Source organism: Patagioenas fasciata, chromosome 3 (genome assembly GCF_037038585.1).
Source record: "Patagioenas fasciata isolate bPatFas1 chromosome 3, bPatFas1.hap1, whole genome shotgun sequence".
Lineage (NCBI taxonomy): Eukaryota > Metazoa > Chordata > Aves > Columbiformes > Columbidae > Patagioenas > Patagioenas fasciata.
In genome coordinates, this window is record NC_092522.1 from 124,022,758 (window position 1) to 124,050,444 (window position 27,687).

The 27,687-nt window shown below is 45.1% G+C and overlaps 1 protein-coding gene across 1 annotated transcript in view; it reads left to right on the forward strand.

Annotated features, from left to right (window-relative positions):
• The window catches only part of ELP3 (elongator acetyltransferase complex subunit 3), a 102,525-nt gene that overhangs the window by 13,865 nt on the left and 60,973 nt on the right, over nt 1-27,687 (forward strand). Inside the window, exons 8-9 of the mRNA XM_065834344.2 lie at nt 21,042-21,203; nt 25,628-25,754. Coding sequence (XP_065690416.1) covers nt 21,042-21,203; nt 25,628-25,754 — 289 coding nt within the window. The remainder of the gene's footprint in view (nt 1-21,041; nt 21,204-25,627; nt 25,755-27,687) is intronic.

Sequence of the window (27,687 nt, forward strand, 5' to 3'; positions counted from 1 at the left end):
AGGTTGGGGTATTTTTCCGTCTTTGTCAGTCATTTCTCTACTTTGTCCTAAACCTGAGCTCTGCTTCTGTGCCCGATGCTGTCTTTGCAGCGACAGTGATGCTGAATCGTGCAGCACTCAAGGGCTCATCCATCTGGCATCCTCCTCTTGACGTAATTGGGAATTTTCTTCACCTAATGCTTTGTCTCGATCAGCCCGCTGCAGCTTCTGGGCCCAGTTAATCTGATAAAAAGGATGTGACTCTGGGTGGTTTGAACCATCACTTTCCATGGAGGTGTGGACTGTTCCTCACCATGAACTGCGATTCCGACTGAAGAAAGAAGTCTTCAAACTGCCCTTGGATTCCAGCTGATATTCCCAGTTGCCTTCTGTTTTCCTTACAGATTTAAAGTCTTAAGCCTCATGGTAAATCACAAAACTGCAAACCCAGCAGTGCCTACATGAGAGAAATGATGTGGGTCCAGGAGTGATCAATCTCGGGGATGTGGGGCAGTGCTGAATAAATAAGGCTGAAATTGTGGTTTTAGAGCCAGTGGACAGAACAGGAACTTCATGGGATGGCTCAGAGCATCCAGACTTGGTTGCTGCTTTAAACTGAGTCCAGGTAAACTGGGCAGCTGACTTGGAGGATGCGAAGAGCTCCCTTTATATCTCAATTGATGAAACGGTGGGAGATCCTTTTTGCGTGCGTGGACCTGAAGTGAGTGAAGATTTTGGGTTTTATGGATGCATGAATAGAAGATGAGTCTAGAAGAGACCATATTTACATATTATGGTCTCGCCAACCAAATGTGTGATCTTTTTAAAAAGATAAACCGCCAGACTTCCAGAGCGACTCTGTTGCAAATGGAGGAAGGAAATTATTTCCCTGAGAAAGCGTTGCTGGTGTTTCTGTAGCACCTCCCTCTTGAGGTATTAAACACTTTTTAGACTATTCAGGCAGAAGTCTTTGCTTGGGGTGCTTTGGTGTGCTTGAGAAATAAGTTGGCCAAGGAATGAGTGAGGAATTGCAGAGCCAGAGGGGATCTTTGTTTTGCAGAGAGTGCGCAAGGAGATTGAGGAGTTTTAATTTCTAGCTGCCGAGAGCACCACGTAGGAGGGTTGTGCGCGCTTCTGGGTGCCTGCAAAGCAAGGTTGTGGACTTGGCGATAAGCTTCTCTTCTTTAGGAGGAGATTTGTAATTGCTGCTAAAGAATTGCTATGAGATTTTTCTTCTAGTACACTAGAGGAATGCGTCTTTCTCCAGGAGTTGTTCCCATCAAGCCAAAGCGTTGGCATGATTGCTGCCGCCTTTGCTCTTTGGTGAGGACAGTGAACCGAGAAGGTGTAAAATCCACATGTAAATGAGAATTGCTGCTCCCCATCATTTTGCTCGTCTCACCTGACCCATGAGTCACTGGAGGTGCTGGGTATATTTAACTGCCACCGTGACTCACCGCTTCGAAGAGATGCTCAGCCCGTGGAGCAGAGCCAGGAGCTGACTTTTAATTAGCGAATGAGGCCAAAGGAGAGCTCGCCCGTGTGGAGAAAGGTGGGTGTCGGAAAGGTCCCCCCAGGCTACGCGCCCGTGCGCCTCCTTGGACCGCGACACCGAGCCCGGCTGCTCTTCGTGTGTTTAAAAACGCACAGGAGTTATTTTTTAAATTCTATTTTAACAGCATCGCACGTTGCCTGATGTTCAGTCTGGTTGTAAATCACCTTAATGGCAAAGTAAGAAGGAGATAAAATAGCTGGAACCTCATGTTTTGCGATTCAAGTATCTTGTGCATCTGAGATTTATGTGACAATATCCAGGTACACAGCAGACATAACAACTATTTCCATAATAGATCTGTAATCCGAGACTAGTTCGGCTTTACATCCGCTCATCAGTCGGTTCTCTCTTAAAAAGCTCGTTTTCCATTTGTGTTGAAGCCCAGAACTCGCAGACGCGAGCGCTGTCGGCCGCGTTTGATTCCTGGTGGAGAAATTGCAGCTCCTAATACCGGCTGACACCACGGAAGCGCCTTTTTCTTCGAGCTTGTCATCGATTGCTTCTGCCAAGCGTCCCTTTGTGTTTTAGCTTTGTCCTCTGCTGGGCTGGCGAGCAGGCGGCGACGTTTCCCGCTGCCTTAGCGTTTTCATCGCGCAGGAGGAAGTTTCCTTTCGATATCCCAAAAGCCGTATTGATCTCTTGGCAGGCGGTAAGCACATAGATCCAGCTACTTTAGAGCCTTCGCTAAAGGATAAAACACAGGTTTTAAATAAGCGCTGCTTAGGGCTGGATTGTTGTTTGTCCAGTTTAAGACCTTTTAGTGGGGACAAAGACGTTGGGGACAAGGACATTGGGAACAGGGATGTTGGGGACAAGGATGTTGGGGACAGGGATTGCCCCATCCTATGGGGACAAGGACTTTGGGGACACAGATGTGATGGCCCTAAGGGACATTGGGGACAAGGACGTTGGGGACAAGGACATTGGGGACAGGGATGTCACCACCCCAAGGGACAAGGACGTTGGGGACAAGGACATTGGGGACAGGGATGTCACCACCCCAAGGGACAAGGACGTTGGGGACAAGGACATTGGGGACAGGGATGTCACCACCCCAAGGGACAAGGACACTGGGGACAAGAGCAATGGGAACAGGGATGTCACCACCCCAAGGGACAAGGACGTTGGGGACAAGGACGTTGGGGACAGGGATGTCACCACCCCAAGGGACAAGGACACTGGGGACAAGGGCAATGGGAACAGGGATGTCACCACCCCAAGGGACAAGGACGTTGGGGACAAGGACATTGGGGACAGGGATGTCACCACCCCAAGGGACAAGGACACTGGGGACAAGGGCAATGGGAACAGGGATGTCCCATCTTATGGAGACAAGGACTTTGGGGACAAGGATGTCCCAGCTCTAAAGGACATTGGGGACAAGACTGTTGGGGACACAGATGTCCCAGGTGTGAGGGACATTGGGGACAGAGATGTCACCACCCCAAGGGACAAGGATGTTGGGGACAAGGACATTGGGGACAAGGATGTTGGGGACAGGGATGTCCCATCTTATGGGGACAAGGACTTTGGGGACACAGATGTGTCCAGTTTAAGACCTGAGGAAGGAAAAAACCCCTGAGCGCTGGCGATTTCAGCAGCAGTTGGTTTTAAACATGGAGCTCCTGACACATTTTAAAACCCAACTGGAAATGGCTCTTCTTGAACACACCAGGTCAGAGCAACCCATGAAAAATGTGGTTTGTGTGCTTATCAGCGGAAGTGTTTTCTGGAAAGGTCGTTATCTTCTCTTTCTTAAATTAGGTCTCACGTATCACTAGTGTTTCTAATATAGAACTACAGTGATCGTGCAGGTTGACAACTAAGCAACTCTGAATATTGCTTTTCAGTAGTGAGCAGTAAACCTCCTTTCAAAAGGTCGCTTTTTATTGTCGAAGTTGAAGTCTGTTTTACATTTCCCACATAATTCTTTAGGAATTTCGCTGGAAAACGCAGGTTTCTGTGGATAAGTCTGGTTGCTATAATTTTCCCGAGCTTGAGCCCAGCTGCTTGGCTTAGGGCACAGACCTGCGATGAAGTGACGTGGGATAACAAGTGGGGACATTATGCCTGTGCGGTCACAGCTGGCTTGATGTATGTATTTAGCTGACCCCACTCGTGAGATATTCTACTGTAAATCTAAAGGAAAGATTTGATCTTTCCCTTGTGGTTAATATAGCCAAAGAAGGCACTCTCCAACAACTCAGCTGGCTCGATTGACATACAGTTGCTCGTTACGCTAATGTATCTTAATTGTGCTTTCTGAGTGCTAATTGTGACTCTCGCAAAAATAACCGAGAGCTTTGACTCACCAGCTCCAGTGATTCATGCTGGGGCGATTTAAGAGGTTACTGTTCTCCTTTTATCTACCTCAACCCTCTGCTTGAGGTGACCGCTACCAAAACAGGCGCCTAAATGTAGTCGGTCGCCCTTCAGCTGCCGAGTTCACCCCGCGGCAAGTGACCGTCACCTGGAAGGGATCGTGATTTAAGAAGAGACGCCGCTTCTCTTTCTGCGGGAAGCCTGGCCTTGTTAAATCGCTCCGTTACAAATTGCCGGGATTTGATAGTCAGATCTCACCTCCCGACTTGCCGTAATGAGTAGGTGCTGTGACAGGTACTCGTGGAGCTCCGGCACAAACCGCTGTAATTGCTGCCTTGAGCTGCTGTTCCAGCGGTAATTTGGGCAAACCGGGGTGTGCGGGGACTTTGCTGGTTCTGTGTCCCCTCCTGCGGCTCTGGCAGGGAAGAACTGAACAGCGGGCGGCAGAAACATTGCAAATTGCTCCGGCTGGATCCATCAGAGCTTTTCTGTCAAATCCCTCAGGACATCTGACCAGGCAGTGATTTTTCTGTGCCAGGCAGGAGATCACTGGCTATTGTTTTAGTGCCAGATCATTTGCAACAGATTCTGCCTAAATTTTGGAGACGAGCTCCTAATGTTCTAGAGAAGCAAAGCTTTTCTTTGTTTCCAGCTTTGGATGAGACTCTTCCATGGTGCAGGAGGCTTGTTTGCCATTAAAATGGTTTTGCTTCTGGGTGTTTACCCCTAAATACCCTCAGTATGGATAACGACTTTCCATGTTGCAGAATTTAAGGAAATTTACCCCAAAGCTGGCTGGCTTTTCTTTCTGTTACTTTTACCTTGCTTATTTTCTCCAGCAAGCCCAACTTTTAGCTGCTGAAATATGTGTTATTTGGAAGAAATGTAAGTGAAAGTCATTTTATTAGATCCTAATCTTGTTATGTGTAGTTGCTCAATTTTTTCCCTCCTGCAGCTATGGGAAGTGATTGCTTATCCAGTTATCTGTCCTGTTCAGTATTTCCGCAGCATTTTCTTCTCTATTTGAAATATTCAGGTTTGTGATGACTCAGGAAGGTGACGGTGAGGAAGCCGTACCCACGTGTTTCTTTCCATGTGCAACAACACATCTGATATTACGTGATTTTAGGTATTTTAAGGTGAATGCTGGAACCAAATGCGTCTTTTTCGAAGGTTTACGAGGTGATAGTGTGTTTATTCATACCAGAAATTTGTGCTACACCACATTTAGCAATACCTGTAAATGCTGTTGATCCGTATTGTATCCTGTGCTGGTGGGAAGGAGAACGGCCTTAGCGGTCGTGACATTGTCAAAGCTAAATAATGAATTTCAGTGCCTTTTTTTTGTACGTTTTCAGCAAATTACTGCTGAACACCTGCCAAAGGGAATACTTGTCGCATTTTTGCTGCTTCGCTGCTGTGCGTGTGTTATTTGGCAAGTGTAACAAGTTCTCCGGTGACCTGCACTAAAATGTTAATGGTAGGATGGGATCTGAGTGGTCAACTGGGACCAGTAACTGGAGCTGGAGTTTTATTCACGGCTTGGTCACCTGTATGAATATGAACCTGCCCTGCCGATTATTCGGCTCTAGTTCAAGTGGTGCTCATGATCCAAAGGTGTTGTCACGAGATGGTGTGAGATGCGCTAAATAAGCTTTCTGGGTTAATTTCCTCCCTGACACAAGTATTACACTGAGCTTTACAGACGTACTGTTGTATTCTGATTTCCAAGTGGGCGGAAGATCACACATTACTGAGTTCTGTGAGGATGCAAACGACCCTAGACTGATGCTCCCGTGCCCTGGAGAGCCAACATGGGACCTGCGCTACCTTTTTTCCCCCCTTCTTCCAGCAGAGATTGCTTTCCAGCCCAAATTAAAATGGGCTGGTAGAAGAGTGAGATGCGCTTTATAGTTCCCTCAGCTGTGCTGTGCTTGCCTCATTGATATTGTAAACCGAGACCCGCTGCCTTTCAACAGCGCTAAATTAATTTGAAAGAAAAGTAATTTTCTAGTGACATGGTGGGTGCAGTAGGCATGCAAAAAAAAGAAGAGCCAGGTTGAATTTTCACGCTTTTATGGATGGATGTGGTTTTTCTGTGACTGATTCGCCAGTGCTGTGCTGGGCAGAGAATGTTCGCTCTCCCTGCAATGTTTTGCAGCTCCTAATGTGCTCTGGGTCGTGGTGACTCCTCATGGCCCATCAGTTTGCAAAGCCAAGCTCTTGAAAGCTGGGACTGGCAGAGCTGGGGGCGTTCGTGCCGCTTTAATTTGGTCACCCCCTGTCTGGGCCTTGGATTATACGGTTACGTATTTTATTTCTCTTTCTGCAAGAACTTGAACTGGTTTGTGTCCAAAGATAGATCACGCGTTGCTCTGAAAACTCTAAAATTAATGAGAAGGGCCTTTGTTCCTTTGATATTTACTGAACAAGAGTCACCTTTTTGGAGATGTGGTTCAATGTGTGGGTTAAGGCAGCTGAGTTCGGGTGTTTCCCTGTGAACCGGGCGCCTCAGGCCAGCGGAGATGTGGTCACTGGAGCCCAGAGAGGGATCCGGCTTGTGGGATCGTAGAATGATCACAGTTGGAAGAGACCCTCAGAATCATTGAGTTCGACCATAACCCAATTCTAGCACTAAACCATGTCCCTGAGAACCTCATCTAAACACCTTTTCAACCCCTCCAGGGATGGCGACTCCAGCACTGCCCTGTGCAGCCTGTTCCAATGCCCCACAGCCCTTTGGGGAAGAAATTGTTCCCCACATCCAACCTCAACCTTCCCTGGTGCAACTTCAGGCTGATTCCTCTGCTCCTATCACTTGCTACATGGGAGAATAGACCAACACCCTCATGCTGAAGCAGGAACCGGTGCTGGGGTTGGCTCTTGACCAGGCACAGGAGACGAGAACATCAGCTCAACGTAGGTGTTTGTATCCAGGAGCTGCGCTGAGAGTCTTGGCTCCAATTCAGGCTCGAGCCAGAAGTATTTTCTTCTTCATCTCTGACTTCCAAGTAACAAGAGATAGGACGAGAACGACCTCAAGTTGCCCAGGGGAGGTTGAGGTTGGATGTGGGGAACAATTTCTTCCCCAAAGGGCTGTGGGGCATTGGAACAGGCTGCCCAGGGCAGTGCTGGAGTCACCATCCCTGGAGGGTTGGACAGACGGACACAAGGTTCTCAGGACATGGGGCAGTGCCTGGGGTGGGGTAACAGTTGGACTCGATCATCTTGAGGGTCTCTTCCAACCAAAATGATTCTGTGATTTCCGACTCCTTGAGGTCGTACTGGTTTTTGCTGCATTGTCACTTTTTCCAAGATACTCCTATTTCTTCCAGTGTTGGTTCTTGTTCCCGTTATCCTTTCCAGGTCTTTGCTTCTCCCCACCTCTAGGAAGACACAAGTGATCACTCACCTTTGGTCGTTCTCTTTTCTGTGTCCTCTCTGGTGTATTTGTCTTGTCAAAAGCCAAGTTGGGCCATTTGCGGGGTGTTGTAGCCATGATAGGAAACATTTGGCTTCAGTACTTGGCAGGAACTTGCTCCTTGGGACCAACTGGAGCTGTGAGGGATCAAGACAATTTTAAGCTACTTTAGCAGCTAAAAGCTGAAATACTTTTCCAAAGCCTGGTCACCGTTAAAAGTTAAATAGCTGTTGGCACCTTGCACTGTGTTGGAGCTGCAATGGACAGCAAATGGAGCAAGAGAAATGGCACCGTCGGTTCATGTCATCTGCAAAAAGCTTCTTCCTGAGCGCGTGGTTTTACAAGCACGGAGAAAACGGGCACATGTATGTTTGTGTACAACTTTTTTTGAGATTATATTGCAGCTTTATAGATGAGGGAGTTGCTTTGGTGAGAGAAGATGAGCTAAACCGCAGCTTTTCGCTGGCAGTTTTGGCTGATGACTGCTTTTTATTAGCTCTGTTTATAATTTTATTGACACAATTTCTTTGTTTCCTCAAAGCAGCAATCAAGCTGTTCTTCCTTCCTCCAGCTAAACGTTTATACCCGAGTGTCAGATGGGGACAAGATGAATCCTGTTGATGTAGATGCAGAAGCTACAAAGCAAGGTCTTTACTGGACACTGTCTTTATTCTACAGTAAGTTTTAGGGCGATGAGTTGTGGGAACGATACGCAGCACTGCAGAGGTGGTTATTTTCTTCAATAACAGCTGGTTGTTATTAAGAATATGCAACTTTCCTTAGGCCACAGTGAGTCAATAGCAGCAGTGAAATTGGAACTAGATTGTTTTAAAAATACATATAAGTCTCACCTAGCGCTGACTCAACCATAGCAAGAAAACCTTGAGCTTCACTTTGGATTTAATAAGAGACTGTCATGTCATTTCTTTTGTAATTTTAGATAGAAGGATTTTTTTCTCCTGAATCCCTTTTTAGCCTGCATCTCTAACTACATATTGACTGCTCCGTGGTGAACTGTCTATATAATTATGACCTAATCATCGATCGCATTGACTTGACAACATACATTTAAATTGTTGTTCTCTCAGGTTTCCCTGAACTAAATTGCGCAGCAAAGATGTGAGAATTCAAGGGCAAATCTTGGGCATCTCCTGGTGGAAGTTTGATAACAACCTTTGTTTCGGTGTCGCTGCCGTGACATGGTTTGTTGTGCATGGGATGCGTTATCTGCCTCCGTGAGCTTGGATGAGAAGAGAAAGGGACGTAGAATAAAACCTGTCCTGTGGGAACAGCCCATATCGATTGCCTGGTACAGCTGGAATTTAACTAAAGGTCAGATAAAATTGTCCTGGAATCCACAGAAGGGATGGTTGAAATGGGACTAAGAGCTGCTTCTTTTTAGATTTTTAAATTGCTTGATGAAAAGACACCGGAAAATTGACCAAAATGGAATGTTAAGCAAACGCAGCCTGCAGCTCGCTGCTTTTCTCCCCTTGAAATACCGGGCGGGTTAAGCCACAACGCTGCACAGAATTGATGCTTAAAGCAAAGTGCAGGACTCTGTATTTAGTGTTTATCCTGAATTACTGGACAGAAATCCCCAAATTGTTACTGAGAAATGCATTTGATTCTTTCGAAAACTTTATAGCTTAAAGTGTCTCCAATTTTCTCTCGCTGTGCTGAGCGTATTTTGTTTCCAAGCTTTTCTTTTGCACCATAAGCTGACAAAGTGCTTTGAAAATAATACAGTTTGGGGTTGATAACCCTCATGCGTGGGTTCTTTTCTTCACTTCAGAAGTGACCTGTGTGGTTTGGGTAGCCTGGGAGGGCATGTCATTACTTATAAGCTCTTTTATTTTCTTAAAAGGAGAGGAGCTGGGTTTGGCATGGGAATCTTACCCTATTTTTATAGCAAACCCACAACCTCGTAGCACCTTCAGCCAACCCATCGCTCCATCCGTGTGCGGCTCATCCATCCGCTTGTCTCGGCTGCTGGAAACACAAGGTGGTGGTGCCTTGGACTGGCTGCATCTTCCACACATAAGATAGACTGGTTTATTATTATTATTTTTTTCTGGCATCATATATTAATCTAAAATTTCAAGTGTCTGGCTCATGGTGAAGGCAAGAATGTACACTCCACATCTAATAGGTTGAGTATGGGCTTGGGACGTGGACATTTTACAAGCACTCCATGCTTTTTCTTTATTCAGCCATCTTGGAAAATGTTGCGTTTTGCTGCTTTGCTGGACCTCACTTGTCTTTATTTGGATAACAGGTTTGGGTTTCTTTAGCTGCTAAAAACCTGAACAACCTCCCTCTTTATGGAGAATGAGTACAGAGAGATTCTTTTCTCCATAGGACACATTTTCATCTTATAGCAGATAAACTCCTTTTCTCTGGCTGCTTGAAATGGGATAATATTTCAGCAAAACATCTAAGTTGTAGTTTTCTTTTAATCATTTGACATATATGTGTAACTTCATCTGGATTTCCAACGAGGTCCTTCTCCAAAGCCCCTTCAAAGGTTGTGGGAATAAGAGGGAAGACTTTGCGTGCATGAATAATTGAAATAAATTAGGAGAGGGAATAAATTATCAACTTCTATAACAGAAAAGTCAATAGTGGTGTCCCAGAGGCATCTGTGCTGAAATAGGTGGTCTTGACCATGCAGTTGTGGGTGGTGAAGGGGCAGGTGAAAATCAGCGTAGATTGATGCGGATAAGGAAGATTTGTCCTTATTTTACTACAGGACAACGATCTCCAAGTTGACTGATGCTGCTCAGGAACAAGATTTCCAAGTTACAGTAGATAACTGTGAGAAACACAGACTCGATGCTCGGTGTTAGTTAAAAGACCCAACTCAGTGTGAGGGATTATAATGAGGGGAATAGGGAGCAAACTGGGAAATATTGTTATGCTGCTGCGCAATTCAGCAGTGCCTTCACAGCTTGAACCTCTGTTCAGCTCTTCCTTTTAAAAATAAGTGAGGGAAGAAGGAAAATTGTACTGCAGAACGAGGGAAAAATATTTGAGAGTGATATAACAGAGATTTATGAAATTCTGAGCAACATGGAGAAGACAGAAAAAGGATAAACATTGGTTATTTTCTAAAGCAGAAGAATTGGAGCTGTCAGATGAAATGGGGATTAAAGATGAAGGAGGCGTTTCTTTGTGTGGTACATAGTTGGGCTGAGAGGTGATTAAATACATTCCCAGGGAAAATATCCACTGAGAGCTGGTAAATCCTGAAGACACCTACTAAAGATATCACCTCTGGCTCAGGGAGTTGTTGGAGAGGAGACAGTTGGCAACTGAGAGAATATTCAAGGAAAATACGGCTGCTGCTTGTCCCGCTCCTGTTGTTCTAAATATCTGCAACCAGCTTTGGGTGGATGGGATGTTGGGTGAAATTTTAGAACCCCAGGCTGGTTGGGGTTGAAGGAACCTCTGGAGACCCCCCAGTCCAACCCAGCTGCTCACGCAGGGTCACCAGAGCAGATCACACAGGTGGGTCCAGGCGGGTTTGAATGTTTCAGAGAAGGAGACTCCACACCCGCTCTGGGCAGCCTGGGCCAGGCTCTGGCACCTCCCAGCAAACAAGTTTCTGCTCATGTTCAGATGGAGCCTCCTGGGTTTCAGTCTGTGCCTGTTGCCCCTCACCCTGGCGTTGGGCACCACTGAACAGAGTCTGGTCCATCCTCTGACACCCACCCTGAGATATTGATCCCATTGATCACATCCCTCTCAGCTTCTCTTCTCCAGCTCAACAGCCCCAGCTCTCTCAGTCTCCTCATCACAAAGATGCTCCAGACCCCTCAGCATCTTTGCGTCCCTCCCTGGACTCTCTCCAGTAATTCCTTGTCCTTCTTCAACTGGGGAGCCCAGAACTGGACCCACAACTGCAGATGGGGCCTCCCCAGGGCAGAGCAGAGGGGGAGGAACAACCTCCCTCCACCTGCTGCTCACACTCTTCCTCACGCACCCCAGGTCCCATTGGCCTCTTGGCCACAGGGCACATTGTTGGCTCACGGTCACCCTGTTGTCCCCCAGAACTCCCAGGTCCTTCTCTGCAGAGCTGCTTTCCAGCAGCTCAACCCCAACCTGTGCTGGTGCCTGGGGTTGTTCCTCCCCAGCTGCAGGACCCTGCACTTGCATCTGTTGAATTTCATTAGGTCCAAGTCCAAACAGACCTGTGGACTTTTCCTGGGTAATGTTGGTGTGTTTGTGGAGCCTGCGGGTCCCTTGTTCCACCTCCAGACCAGGTTAGTTTGATGTGCTGCTCCAGTTGCCATCTGAAGATGTTTTAGAGACTTGGGTCTCCCTGACCCTCGCTGCGAGGAGGCTGGTACCTTGTGTCACTGCTTCTGCTCTGGGAGAAACATGAAGACTTGGGTCTCCAGAGCCATACTTTGGCTGTGCTCACTGGGACAGGTTTGAGAAAGGCAGAGGGCTGAGATAAGGGAGGAGGAGATCGCAGAATCCCAGACTGGTTTGGGTTGAAGTGACTTAGAGATCATCCAGTCCAACCCACCTGCTAACGCAGGTCCACCTGGATAGATTGCCCAGGGTTGCATCCGGGCGGTTTTGAATGTCTCCAGAGAAGGAGATAAGCACTCTCTGGCCCATATTAGCCTGGTTTCAGCTTTTTCCCCTTCAACCTTTAGTTTTGACAGAGATGGGTAAAAAAGAGGTTGCAATGCAGCTCCTGTTAGAGCAACACACACATTTTTCTTGTTTGAAATATTTCACTCTAACGTCCGCTTATTCATCCTGGTGCTTTCAGTTACAGCTTGCTAATAATTTATTGCTGAAAAAAGCCACAACAGTGTTATCTGTATCACCCTTACCTGGAAGTTGATGGATGGGAGCTTAGAAAATACGCCTGCACTGTTAGAAGGTCCTGTCGGGGTTTTCTGTCCAGTGTCCTTATTTTTGCCACCCGAGCTACGACAGACCTTTCCAGGCCTGCTCAGATGTGCTCTGAGAACAGGCGGTGATTACAGCTTGTTGAAATAATTACGCATTTATTAGCCCAGCTCTGTCCTGGCTGTTGGGAACAACACAGTCCCTCCAGCAAAGCTCCAGCCTCCTTGCCCAAAGGTCCTTTACATGATGTTGCTCTGTGAATGATATAAAAATAAACCAAATAACTCCCCCACCCCCTCCCCTCTATGCTCAACGTCATTACCTCCTTGTCGTTACAGCCAGGCGTTTAATTAGTCCATGCAAATAGCCCTGCTTTGATTAGGCCTGAAGTGCGTTCGCATAACCGCGCTGCTCCTGCTCGTGCTGTGAGTTTTCTTCGGAGGGTTTTCAGACGTCGGATCCATTCATTGTGGTTACAACTTGGTAAACAAATTAAGAAAAAGAGAAAACTCCTAAGTTCTAGGGCTTTTTGCTTCAGAATGAATACTGTTTTGAACATAGATCCTATCCTGGATTTCTACACCAAGTAACACAGCGGGAGGGAGCATAATTATGTATGACTTACCTGTTAGTGACATTTCCCCCCAAAAAGGAGAATTTCTTCTTATCTTTTAGCAGGTATAAGTAACATTACTCTGTCAAAATTGGGAAATTATATTTTAGTCAATAATTGACTGTATTTCAAGTAACTCGAAGTTTTTCACCTTGGGAATCTGATGTTAAGAAACCAAAGCAGTTTGTTGTGCTCCTGGTGCTGGTGATAAAGAAAATACTGAAATGTTGTAATGAAAAGGGAGCAGTACAAAGCCAAATAACCGGCATTTGAGCTTTCAGAAATATCTGCTCTGGGCAGTCATCAAACACGCAACTTTTGAAATATATTGGATGAGTAAGATGCCACCTGTTCTGTTTACTAGCAGGAAATTGTAGATATTGAATTAATTATTGGTAGCTGTGTTTCAGAGATCGGCGTTGTGATAAAGCAGAGCTATTAGAGATCAAGAAGGAGAAGGTCATTTAAGTAACAGGCGAGGATGTGGTACGTAAGATACTTGTGTATTATAGCAGCAGTTTCCTCTTCAGAAACCCATGGTGTCACTTTTTGTCTTAATTTCACATGTGTAGACATTGTTGTCTGCCTTGAACGCCTGTAACTGAGTTACCACACTCCTTGTAGTCAAGGGCACAAGAAGGTTTTTTTCAAGAGGTCAGACTTGTTTGAGATGCTGGGTGTTCACAGTCATAGAATCAAAGACTTTTTTTGGTTGGAAAATACCTTTAAGATCGTTGATGCCAGCTGTTAATCGCACACTGCCGAGGCCACCTCTACCCCCTGTCCCTGAGAACCTCATGTCCGTCTGTCCAGCCCTCCAGAGATGGTGACTCCAGCACTGCCCTGGGCAGCCTGTTCCAATGCCCCACAGCCCTTTGGGGAAGAAATTGTTCCCCACATCCAACCTCAACCTCCTCTGGGCAACTTGAGGCCGTTTCCTCTGCTCCTGGCGCTTGTTCCTGGGGAGCAGAGCCCGACCCCCCTGGCTCCAAGCTCCTTTCAGGCAGTTCAGAGATCAGAAGGTCTCCCCTCAGCTCCTGTTCTCCAGCTGAACCCCCAGGTCCCTCAGCCGCCCCCATCACACTTGTGCTCCAGCCCCTCACCAGCTCTGTTCCCTTCTCTCCACTCGCTCCAGCACCTCAAGGCCTTTCTTGAGCCCTCAGGTGGTTTTGCTGCCCCTGATGCCGCCATTTTGTGTGTGAGGTGATCCCACCACCCCTGGGGCCGCCATTTTGAGCCCTGAGGTGATTCTGGTGCCGCCATTTTGTGCACTGCAGTGAGGTGCCCAAAACTGCCCCCAGGATTGGCGGTTTGGCCTCCCCAGGTCCCAGCACAGGTTCGGTCACTGCCCTGGGCCTGCTGGCCACCCCAGTGCTGGTCCCAGCCAGGATGCTGGTGGCCTCTTGGCCACCTGGGCACACGCTGGCTTGTGTTCAGCCAACGTCACCAGCACCCCCAGGGCCTTTTCCCTGAGCCTGGAGTGCTGCCTGGGGTTGTTGTTCACAACGTTAAGGCCAGGAATCTTCTCCTGAGGACCCCTGTGGTTGCTTGTTTTTCGCACCCTCCACCACTTGCCTCTTTCCACAAGACTCCTGACACTTCTTCTAAGGCAGGTTTGCAGCTATTTTGGTTTTTGGTTTGGGTTCAGGCTAAGGGTAGGTGAGCAGCAGGGCCTTTCCTTTCCCAGCTAAGCTGTGACCATTTATTGTGATGTGTTTGAGTGTGGAGCACCACACTTTGTGCAAATTCCTGCTGATCCAGTAACAACAATGGTGATCAAGTAATATGAATATTTTCATAATTTATTCTGTCCACCTTCAGGGTGATTTTCTTTGCCTTTTGAAGTAATGCCGGAATGTTCTGCAGGCAGGTTTTTGGGGACTGTTGCGTTGGATGAGTTGGTTGCACATTTATATACTGGTTCCATGATCATTTTAGCGTCTAACGAGCAATGTTCAGCTAAAGGACACTTGATCTCGAGACAGATGTTAAAGCAAGACTCAACTAATTGTGCGGGCTTCGAAACATCTAAAGCGGCAAAGTCAGACTCTCCGATGAGGTGATTTGCAAGTCGCCCTTATCTTTGTCAGACTGACCTAAAACTGAAAAGATTTACGTGTTTTTAGCAATTGCAGAACGGATTCATTCTTTTAAGTGATAATGGCAACATCATCTTTCTATATAGATGGCAACACCTAAATACTTCTTGCTCTTTGGTTCTCTTTGACGCTGCCTTTGAACCGTTTCTACTGCTTCTTGTGCCTTTTTCTGCTCTTTTGTCTCCCAATTTTCCTCTTTACATCCTCTCCTCCTCTGAAACCTGTAAAACAGATAAACGGTTCAAAGCTGTGTGATTAATGTGCTGTATATGCACCATTTTAACCCATTTACCTCATTCTTATAGTTTTATCTTTTCTGAGCTTGTTGGGATGCGTTAAGTCTTTCTGGTTTGCTTTTGGCATCGTGCTGCTCAGGTCCCATCCAGAGAGTTTGGAAGCTGCTGTAGGATGGATTGTAAATAACGGCGTCTTTGATGTTCAGGTCTCATGAGACTTTCATCTGTAGACCAAAGTTTAATGGAGAGTGAGCAGAGGCTTTGGTGAGTGAGTTGTTTCTTGCTAGAACGGTGCTCTCTGCTTTCTCTCTAAGCGAGAAAGTACCTGAGACCCTGAGTCAAACTGATGGAGATGTAGGTGCCTTTTTGATCTGAAAAAAAAAGAGCTGATTTTAGAGGCAGAGCCTGATTTGAAGTCTGCTTAATGTACCAGCTTTCTCTGAAAATTCACTCAAATATTCTCTAATGATGAAAACTAATAATCTCTCCTTTACTTCTTCCTATTTGAGACAGTTCTGTAATCACACTGGAAAAACCTGACTTCACAGTAGCTATGTCTGTGCAAATCTTAAGGTTTCTCTCTATCTCATTTCCTTCGTTTCTATGGCTTAACATCTATTTTATTTGCATAATTCGCCTTTGCAGTCAGTCCATTATTGAAATTGCCCCACTGTCATCTTGTTCTATACATTTGCCTTGATTTCTGATGAGTCTTTTGATTATGTGGAGTTACTATTACATGTATTATATATAATTACATGTATTATAAATAACAAATAAGACTGTTCCAGGGAAGGAGGAGAAATACTGTAAGATGTTTATTACTGCTGGAGAAGATAAAATCCATCTCCACACTCAAGTTCCAGAAGAAATGCACATCATAGATATTAATGCCAGAATGAACCTGGAAATCGGGTGAACAAGACCATCACAGGTGGAGTTTTCAACCTGAGTTCATCAGATTTCTCAGGGATTTCTGTATTTTGCTTCTTTCGGTCTTCAGTTAATAATAGTTTTGGTTGTCTTGGTCATCAACAAGGTCGTCTTAACCTTTTGTGGCAGAGTAGCCTGAGTCATCCTCTTCAGAGCTCTAGATATTTGCTTTTCAGGCTCTCTACCTAGTTGGATAGAGCCTGTTCCCTCTTTGTATCGTGGTATTCCTGCAGGGTATGTGGCTAGATGTTTGTTGTTTTTAAAGATTAAAAGAAGGCAAATCCATCATCTCCATTATCATGATAAGTCACTGTATCCTGTGAGTGAGCTTAGAGGCTTTTATAGAGAAATGGAGTGTAATATGCATAAACTTCTGCAAAAGAATTGACTTGGTACAGTGAGATATTTTGACATTAAAAAAAAAGAGACTAGAACAACATGTCACCCACTACATTGGTTTGCAAAACAGGCATAGCAGAAAATTATTGTCATTGACCTGAATGATTTCTAATAGGATTCTGCTGGTTTTGCCTCTGGGCTTTGTGTTTAATACTTGTGTTAAAATAGTAATTTCTGAGGGCTGGCAGGTGCCATCAATATTGGAGATGGGCAAATAAGGGGTAAATCTGTATTCCATAGGAAGCTGTGTACAAGCAAGCTGTGTACTTCATTATGGGAAAATGTAAAGCTGTTTTTCTAGGAAGGGTGCAGCATTCTATTCTGAGAGGCAGCGAAATATCTAGAAAATACTTAGGAGTTAAGTTGCATTATCATGAGCTTTCTGTATGATTCAGCAGCCAAATTACCCTTGACTGTATAAATAGTGGAAAATTGGATGGGAATAGGCAAATCATATCCCATCTGGATATAGCACTGGTGTCTCTGCAAAGTTCTGTGGCTGTTTTAGGTATCAAAGGCAACAAGAAGAATGCTTAAAAACTGGAGATAGTGCTATGAGAAGGTATGAAAATGATGTAAGTATTAAAAAAAAGATGCATTTAATGAACAATATACAAAACTCTTTGAATCTAGTCTGACACCCTGATACTTGCTAGAAGGGCAACATGGTGGAACACAACTCATTTAGGAGATTTCCAGAGTGTATTATGATGATGTTTTGAAATAGTTGGCTCATCCAGTGCTTAGGGGAGGTATTAATATTTCATGGGATCTGCTTCTCTCAAAGTGCGGGTTGAGGTGGGGATTTGGTCTTAGGTGGGATGGCTCTGAGATGGTAGAACTTAAGGTTCTGAAGGATGCAAGTAGCAGGATAAAGATGTCAGAATTCAGGACAACAAACTTGAAGCATTGAGGGATGCCCTGAAAGGTGAATTAACCCAGGTGAGTTCAGCTGATCTGCTGGGACAACCTCCTCAAGTTGCAAAGGGACTTCATGTGCACGAAACCAAGCAGGCACAACAGGCTTGGCTTACTGGAGAAGTCCTGGTGGAGCTCAACCACAAAAGGAGCTTGTGCAGAATGTGAAAGGAGATGTGGGATGCCCAGGAGGGAGACAGGCAGAGAGGACATAGGAAACCTTCACTGGAGTTGAAACTCAAGGGGATTATTGGACAACAAGAAGGACTTTCATACATACCTTGTCAGCAAAGAAAGACCGAAGAAAATGTGGATCTGCTGGATAAGGCAGGCAGTTCTGTGAGGAAGGACATGGGAAATGGCTGAGGTGTGTGTTGTTTCTTTGCTTTGGTCTTTATTTGCAAGATCTGCCCTTGTTGGGGACCCTTGTTGGGTGCCAGTTTGGGATGAGAGGTTGCACCCATGGCAGAGAATGGTGTTGGCACCACCGACAGGTTGTACACATGGAAAGGGAAGGGTGAAGCAGCTGCGTGTCACCTTGGAGAGATCGTGACAACCAAGAGGTCCCCAGTGATTGGAAATGTCATGTCTATCTTCAAGAAGTTGCGAAGGAGACCTCCAGACTGGTAAGTCCTTGAGAACATCATGGAATGTGTCCTTGTGGAAGCTGCTTCCATGATCGGGAAGGTGGCCAGGAGGACTCAGCAAGGATTTGCCTACCTGACCTGCTAGAAACGTGGGAAGCCACTGTAATAAATAAAACCTCGTCTCTGTGTGCTACAGTTTGGCTTTTTTCTGCACATCGGATGACAGAACCCGCGTTTTGGGACGACATTTCCAGTGGGCGGTTACGATGAAACCTGTAAAAAGTAGATGTGCAAAATCAGGCTTGAAACAGCCCATCTACTATAAATTGTTACATAAATCACTGATTAATAATACAATAAATTGACTTGAAACCTGCAAATCAGGCTCAAAGATATACTTGTTCAACAATAAGAAACAAAAATTATCAAAACCAAAATGTTACTCTTAAGCACACATCAGTTTGTCTTGTCTTTTTCTGCATTGGCTGCGTAATATTAATCAGTAGAGCTTTTATGGGTGCTGTTTGGTACATAAAACAACAGGTTATGTAAATCTAGGAAAGGTTTAAATTCGTGTCTATCTCTGGTGCTCTGCATTTGGCTTCTTAACTTACTATCTTACAATTTGTGCCAGTCCTTAGTTTTAGTAGCAGGTTTCAAAGGAAACAGAGTTGCTCATTTTGCAAATAGGAAAAATGTTGAATATCCAAATGAGTGTTTAAAGTTTGAAAGTAGACAAAAACCAGAAGAAAAGTCCAATTTCTCATTCTTTATTCAGGAAAATGGTGGAGATATGTTGCCAGAATCACCTTCTGGGGAAGGTTGACTATCACACACTCATTTCTTTGTGTTTTTTCCAATTAGTTGAATCTTTAGGCTTTATTAAATATGGACCATGCAATTCAAGCATTCGTTTTATGTTGATAGAGTATAAGATGGTGCTTTATTGGCTCACCCCGAGTCCTTGGGAGAGCTGGAGATCGTGATGCTCAAACTGAAAGTGTCACATACAGAGGACGGTGGGTTGAAGAGACTCATGACTTTTCTTGGAAATATTGTATTAATTACTTTATCTGTTTCGAGCTCATTTTTGGGTTGCTTTTCTAATTACCATTAAGACACACTTTCCCTTTATGGCACAGAGTTGGGCAAGACAATTTTACCAGCCCTTATACCGACCTGAAATCCTGTTGGTACCCTTAGTAAATGTTATAATTAAGGGTCTGTTGGCATTTGTCTTATTCAGCGTTGTATATCTTGGCCATAAATCTGCTTGTGGGGTGGGGAAGCATAATTAATTTTGGCTCCCATCATTATTTCTGATTACAGGTGTTTAATATTAACACGCACCCTCTGGCACGATGGGTGAGTTTTCTGGGGACCTCCCCCTCGCCCTTCGCTAAAACGTCTCTCTTTAATTGTTGCAAATGACATCTTTAAGAACGAGCGGTTTTAGTCGGATGTTAATGAATCACACGTTGGCGATGTTTTCCTTGATGTGATAAACAATTGTTCTGTTAATCTGTCAGATTAGTGAGCCACAAATGAAATGTTTTATGTGTTTTCTGTTGTTTTCTGGGTTTTCTTTTTAACAATGCTTATTCTGACAGCCATTACAGCCTATCCCATGAATATCCTGCTCTTTATATATCTTATGCTCTAACAGTTTGAAGGGCATTGATATTTTTACTCGTAATTCTGAGCCCACATTTTTCAGGGGGGTTGTGCTTTTATTTTTGGTGATGTTTGTGGTGTGGGTTTTTATTTGTTTCTCATTGTTTTGTTAGTTCGTTTGGGGTTTTTCTCGTTATATTGAACCTCCAATCACACTCTAAAGTAAACTCTGGAGCTTTATTTTGATTCTGATCTTTCCAGCTCTCTGGAGCTGGAAATCGGATGATGAATCTTTACAGAACACCTAAAAAAGAGCTGAATTCAGTCATCTTGGTCATTTTGGTGTGCAATATTCTTTTGGGTACCAGCACAACCCTTACTCAAGGTGTCCTCTTTCTAGCAACATTTAATATTAATACTGAGATCTCCATCATTTGGGACCGTTAAAGAGACCGAAATTCCTCTCACACAGTGGCTGTTAATCCTGCCCACATCCCAATTGGGGAATTTTCCAGCTTCTCTGTAGTTTCAGATGGTTTCAAGAGAAGAAATTTCCTCCTTCCAGCTGTAAATCTTTTCCCCTCTGTTACACAACCACCATATTCTGCAGAAAATCTGGTCAAGTGAAATGATTCTTACATAGAAAGTAACATTATCCTTGCTGGTAGTGTTGGAAATGATGTTGATCGATGGGTTTATTTGGTTCTGGATCACTTTGGATTCCTTTATTCTTTCATTTTACTCTCTCGTGGGTCAATAACTTACCATTTGTCATCGGTAGGTTTTTCTACTCGCTGGAATAATTAGTCTCTGTTAGACATCCAGTGATAAATAGGGGAAAAAGGTTAACGATGAGTTTTGTTTCAGCATTAGACTTCAATGAAGTTGCGAGCGTGGCACTTACTCACAAAGGGAGGGATTTGTGGCATTTTTCATAGGCTGTGTTGTACATTTTCTTGTGAGAACGCAGCTGGATCTTGTCCCAGTCCCTGCAATTTATCTGAACACCCTGGGAATCAAATGAAAACGTCTCTCCTAATGGGAGATCCTGTGTTATCGTCAGGGTGAGAGCAAGTGCTCAAACCACCTTTGCTTTATCCCCCCAACCAAGCACAGTTTTCGTTGCCTACTCTGACTTTTCCTTCTGCCCAGGCTTCATTTCCAGATGATGAGAACTGAAGGCTCCGTCTGGTCCAGGAGCATCTTCCTGACAAGTGCTATTTAAAAATAAACCCTTTCAAAGCTGCCACAGTCCAGTTCTCTTCTATCCAAAGCAAATCCCAGGCTTGTATTCATGTATTTGTGCATCACTTCACCCATGCATTGCCATAAGGTTGAAGACACCCTCACTACTGGGATATATGAGGTTTTTCACCTGCATTTTAATTCTGGTAGCGACGTAGAAAGTCACCTGGAGAAATATTGGAAACTGTTCAGAAGTGATTTGTCACAACTTCATGATATTAATAGAGGATTTTTTTTGGGTTATTTTGCAGGTATTCAGAACGAAGCCTGACCAAATGCGTCGGGATAACCATAGAGACCAGACCAGATTACTGCCTGAAGCGGCATTTGAGCGACATGTTGTCCTACGGCTGCACGAGGCTGGAGATTGGGGTGCAGAGCGTGTACGAGGACGTGGCCAGGGACACCAACAGGTGAGGAGGAGCCTCAGGGGAAAGCTGAGCGTGGTTGCTTTCTGGAATTCCAGTTTGTTTTGGCTAGTAGGTAAAAGCCTGGACATGTTTGTTTAGCCACCCAAAACTAGTTCGGTATAAATAATCACAGAATCACAGAATGACAGGGATTGGAAGGGACCTCAAGAGATCATCCAGTCCAATTCCCCTTCTGGAGCAGGAACACCCAGCTGAGGTTCCACAGGAAGGTGTCCAGGCGGGTTTGAATGTCTGCAGAGGAGACTCCACAACCTCCCTGGGCAGCCTGGGCCAGGCTCTGCCACCCTCACCCCCAACAAGTTTCTTCTCATATTTAAATGGAACCTCCTGTGTTCCAGTTTGCACCCATTGCCCCTTGTCCTATCACTGGTTGTCATTGAGAAGAGCCTGGCTCCATCCTCCTGACACTCCCCCTTTCCATAGTGATCCCCATGAATGAGTCCCCCCTCAGTCTCCTCTTCTCCAGCTCCAGAGCCCCAGCTCCCTCAGCCTTTCCTCACACGGGAGATGCTCCACTCCCTCCAGCATCTTGGTGGCTGCGCTGGACTCTCTGCAGCAGTTCCCTGTCCTTCTGGAACTGAGGGGCCACAACTGGACACAATATTCCATAATACTGATTTCCAGTTGTGAACTGTGGGATGTCCTGTGCAAGGACAGGAGTTGGACTCGATGAACCTTGTGAGTCTCTTCCAACTCAAACATTCCATGATTCTGTGATTATGATTCTATGATTTGCTTTCTAGAACACTGTTGAGGAGTATGTGTCTTGACCTGTTCGCTTGAACACCCATTTAACATTGAATTTTGAAACATTGAGCTCATTTCCTTGCTGCGTGGCAACGTGTCTGTTAAGAAAAACTAATAACCTGCCCTGGCTTCATGGATTTCTTTGTGATATTGTGTAGAACACAGCTTGAGAAAATTGAGTTATTTGTGATGTTTTATTTTAAACTCTTTTTCCGGTATTGTACATCTCTCTCTTTTTATTTTAATTGCTTCATAAATAAATGTGGTTTGGTGAAGCAGAACACATAGAGCTCATAGTTCTTGTCTTAAATAATTCAGAATCTATAGGCTTGATACAGCGCAGCATAACCTCTTGGAGGTATTTTACCAGCAAACAGCGCGTTCTCTTCACCAGACGCCTTTTTCTGCTGAGAAATGACATTGGCAAGTACAGAGGGTGAGGCACAGCCAGAAACAACACCTGTCGGCAGATTAACCACCGGTGTTCCAGGCATACGGCGTCTCTAGAGACTGCAAAATTCATTTGCAAGAGGCCTGTGATTTATTCCATGTCACCTTGGACCTGTGGTCTAAAGAACAGTTGTCCTGCGTAGGAGAGCACACAATATATTGTTCATCCCACTCCTTACGGACAAATAAGCCGATCTCTTTTTTAATTTCAGGTCTATTCAGATTTTGAAAGAAACATTTTTTCCTGTTTTTCTCCACTTCTAACACTCGTACAACTTCGTTCTTGTCGCGCATTCCAGTCACCTACCAAAGATGTTAAATAACCGTAATCACACGTAATGACAGAGAGAGATGATGGTTCAATAAGCAAAGCACATTGTGGTTAATACCTGCCTTAAAGGCAGCAGCGCAAAACCGAAAATGTCGGACATTTTCTTTTAGAGGCTTAAAGAATCCACAATGAGTTTCCTCCTGCGGGTTTAGCTGTAGTTTTGCAGGATGTCACTGCCATGAAATGGTCGAGTTCCAGGTCTTGATAGGCGAGAAAAGCCATTTATTGAGTCGTCCAAGAGTTAAGGGCTAATATTTATAGGTGGTACTTTTCTCCTCTAGATGTCAGAGCTTTCCAAAGGAAAAGATCCGTACTAAGGATGTGTTGCTAGATGTCACTTTTAGGCTCGATGTATTCATTTAGATTGTAAATTTAACAATTAATTTCTCTTCACCTTTTACTTCTTTCCACCTCAAATCTTTTAAAGGCGTCTTATCCTAAGGTGGGACTTGAAAACCCCACTTCACTTGGGTCGTTTGGCCATCGCATCAGAGCCGGTGCCATAAATGATTCAAAGCTTTTGGTTAGTGTGCTCGCTAACGAACCTTTGCTTTGCTGCTGCTGAATCAGAAGAAGGATGCAGTGCTGTATTACGGTCTTGATTTCACTCCGAAATCATCCCGTATAGTGATATTTGTAAAGGGTTTTAGCGCTTTTCAAAGCTGCTTGCGGAATTCCTAAAAGGTTTTGCCGCAGGCTGGCTGAGAGCAGGGAAAACACAGACGATTCGCTCCAATATCTCCCTGCAACTTTTGAGAAGAATGAATTGAAAGACACTTTTAGAGGAGGGTGATTCAAGTTTCTTCTGCAGCGACCTCATTTTGCTTCTGTTCTTCTGCTGCTTTGTGGGGGAAGTATTTTGACTTCAAACTTTTAATATTTCGCTCGTAGCAAAATGTCAGATTACAACCAATTAGACTAACTGTTTGGAAATTACTTTCTATTATGTTCCATAAGTCATTAGTGAGGTTTTTGAGTGCTTTTGGTGGCTGTGAGGCAGAAAAATATTCAAGAGCAGATCTAGGCATCAAATAATCAAGTTATTGATGCAGCTCAAATTCCACTTCTAATAAGAAAATAATTTTTATTTATGAAGCAAGTCTCCATTTACTCCCCTCAGGCTACTCAAGGTCTTGAGTAATACTGTCCTTGAACAGTCTCGGAAAAACACCGTAATACTTCTGAAAAAAATGATAAATAAATCTGGAGTCATAAAACTACATGTGGGGATTTAAAAGAGACAGAATCTTCCAGCAGAGAGGAAGGAAATGGTCCTTAAAAGCAGGGAAGTAGCTGTTTCGTTTGGTTAATATCAGGTCTTGGCAGAAGGTGTTTGTAGAGGTGCTCAGACGATGTTAATTTTTCATCCAAAGGAGTGTGGTGGACAAGAAGAGTCACTCGCTGAGCTAAGCTGTTGGCAAGACGTTCCAATAAAACCCCGGGGTGAACTGGTGTAACGGGAATAAAACGGGGATTGGAAAGAAGGCAGGAGATGCTGAGAGGATGGAAACGTCCAGAAATGTCAAGCAGCAGTGGAAGAACCTTCCCAACTGGGGCAGAGCAAATGCTTTGTGGGGAAACGAGTGGTGGGGACCTCCTGGTCATAACTGTGGGGGCAGGAGGTGCCTGAAGGATTGTTCAGGTTTGGGCCCCTCACGCCAAGAAAGGCCTTGAGCTGCTGGAGTGAGTGGAGAGAAGGGAACAGAGCTGGTGAGGGGCTGGAGCACAAGTGTGATGGGGGCGGCTGAGGGACCTGGGGGGTTCAGCTGGAGAACAGGAGCTGAGGGGAGACCTTCTGATCTCTGAACTGCCTGAAAGGAGCTTGGAGCCAGGAGGGGTCGGGCTCTGCTCCCCAGGAACAAGCGCCAGGAGCAGAGGAAATGGCCTCAAGTTGCGCCAGGGGAGGTTGAGGTTGGATGTGGGGAACAATTTCTTCCCCAAAGGGCTGTGGGGCATTGGAACAGGCTGCCCAGGGCAGTGCTGGAGTCACCATCCCTGGAGGGCTGGACAGATGGACATGAGGTTCTCAGGACATGGGGTAGAGGTGGACTTGGCCATGTTGCATTAACTGTTGGACTCTGATGTTAAGGGTCGCTTCCAACGAAAATGATTCTGTGAACTATGGAGTCAGAATGAGACAGAAGAGTTTGCTTTCATCCTAATGAGTTATGTGAGGTTCAACCTTTGCTGCTGCATTTGTTTGTGCCCCCAGTCTCACTGAGCTCCAGCAGAGCAAGCCTGGGTTAGTTTGGTTTGATGTCAGTGGAGAAGAATATGGAATACTTCAAGAGTCCCAGTCCAACCTGTGATTTGGAGGTTAGGCACCTCTTGGAAGCTGAGAAGAATCATAAAATCATAGAACAGTTTGGGTTGGAAGGGACCTTCCCAGCTCCCCCAGTGGCACCCCTGCAATGAGCAGGGACATCTTCAGCAGCTCAGGTTGCTCAGAGCCCCGTCCAGCTTGGCCTGGGATGTCTCCAGTGATGGTTCATCCACCACCTCTCTGGGCACCCTGGGCCAGGCTCTCACCACCCTCATTGCTTTAGCAGGTGGGTTGGAGTAGATCATGTCCAGAGGTCACTTCCAAGCCCAGCCATTCTGTGATTCTGTGAGCTGGTGAAGATGTCCCTGCTCATGGGAGGGGTTGGACTAGATGAGCTTTGAAGGTCCCTTCCAACCCAAACTGTTCTATGCTTTATGACGTTTAGCACTTATTGTAGTTTAATTTATTGGGAATTTATTGGCAAGACTTGAGTGGTAATAAACTCATCATAAAACTCAACCCTTCTCACTTCCTAGAGAATAATCTCATTTAAAGGTATCAAAATATATTCTGTTTTCTGTGTCATCATTGTGAATTTCTTCTGTCTCTTCCCAGAGGTCACACCGTGAAGGCTGTGTGCGAGTCGTTTCACTTAGCCAAGGATGCCGGCTTCAAAGTGGTGGCGCACATGATGCCCGATCTCCCAAACATGGGCCTGGAAAGGGACATGGACCAGTTCGTTGTGAGTATGGCCTAAAAGAACCAGGAATTTCTGTTTTATTCCAGCTTTTCCACCTAACGCCGCCTCTCTTAGCTCAGCTCTTAGTTACGATCCCAATTGTTTTCTAAGGACAAATAAATTCAAATTCGTTTTTGAAGGTGGAGGTTGAGAAAGATTTGTTGAACTACTTCATCCAGAAAATTATATCCTTGCCTCATGAAAGACTGAGTCACTGGGATCTCTGTGGATTATAGCTTTTCCGATATTAACTAGGGCTCTGACTTTTTTCCAGGGTGGTTTACTTTCCTTGGATTTAGAACAGTCCATGATTCAAAGTTAAGAGCATGCTATCTCGAAGATAATTAATTGCGAAGTGGAGTGTATAGGTGTATTATATAGCATCTCTGTTCTTGGCTCAGTGCTATTCAATATCTATATCAGTGATGTGGAAGAAGATATAAAAATTATTTCTAGAGAAATTGAAATGAGAAAAGAGCAAATGGTAAACACTGTAGGGAATAAACCATGTTATCTGGTGGCATGGTTGATTTTTTTCACTATATATTTGTTTTTTCATGTCTGAATTGTTTGTCTTTTTAAAATAGTGCAGAAATTGCAGTCATGATATAGGAACCACAGGTATATTTCTGGGCAAGATCAGACTAGGTGCTTTCTGGCACTGTCAATGCGATGGTATATATTGGTTAGAAGCAGAGGCAGAACGCAGTGGTTTATCTTGATACATCTAGAAAGAAGCAATCGAAAACACGGCTGTATGGTACATGAAGGAAATTGTGAAAACTGTGGTAGGTACTTTTTTTAAAGGGTTTTGTGCAGAGTTCCTTGAGCTCTTCATAAAGATAATGTCACATACTCAGCAAATATTATGTTCGTGTGACAAAGGGAGAGGCCGGGGCAAAGCAATGTGCATAAAACTAGAGGTGAATCACAGAGTCACAGAACGGACTGGGTTGGAAAAGACCTCAGAGATCATCCAGTCCAACCCTTGGTCCAACTCCAGTCCATTGACCAGATCACGGCACTAAGTGCCATGGCCAATCTCAGTTTCAAAACCTCCAGGGCCGGTGAGTCCAGCACCTCCCTGGGCAGCCATTCCAATGCTGACCACTCTCTCTGCACAGAATTGCTTTCTCATCTCCAGCCTCAATTTCCCCTGGCAGAGTTGAAGCCCATGCCCCCTTGTCCTATTGCTGACTGCCTGGGAGAAGAGCCCAATCCCCCCTGGCTAGAACTGCCCTTCAGGTCGTTCTAGAGAGTGCTGAGCTCACCTCTAAGCCTCCTCTTCTCCAGACTGAACAAGCCCAACTCCCTCAGCCTCTCCCCATAGGGCTTGTGCTCAAGTCCCTTCCCCAGTCTTGTTGCTCTTCTCTGGACCCGCTCCAGCACTTCAATCTCTTTCCTGAGCTGAGGGGCCCAGAACTGAACACAATACTCCAGGTGTGGCCTCCCCCATGCAGAGCACAGGGGAGGGATCACTGCCCTTGTCCTACTGACCATGCTAGTTTTGATACAGTAATAGTAGTTGCAGTAGTAATAGTAATTGAGGTGAAATCTGTGATGGAGCTGAAAATTAACTCAAAATTCGTGCCCCGGACTCTTGTTGCTCCTGGATGATTTTATAACGCTGAAGGAGACAGTGGACATCACATGAGCTGTGAGTTTGTGGAATTACTTGTGACGCAGGGTACAGCAAACCCTGAGTCACCTATTTGTTATCTCATGAAGCTGCAGCTGTAGTTCTGGGTTCTTTATGGGTCCATCGTAATCTTAGGCTGGAGAGAATTTGTGGTGGAAGAACAACGATACTGACTAAAAGATTTAAAGAGAGAACCTTGGGTAAGACCCAGCAAAGAGGAGACAATAATCTAAGGCAAGATGTAAAACTGAAGAGGGAAGAATTGTCTAAGACAGAATTACAATCTTCCATAGAAGG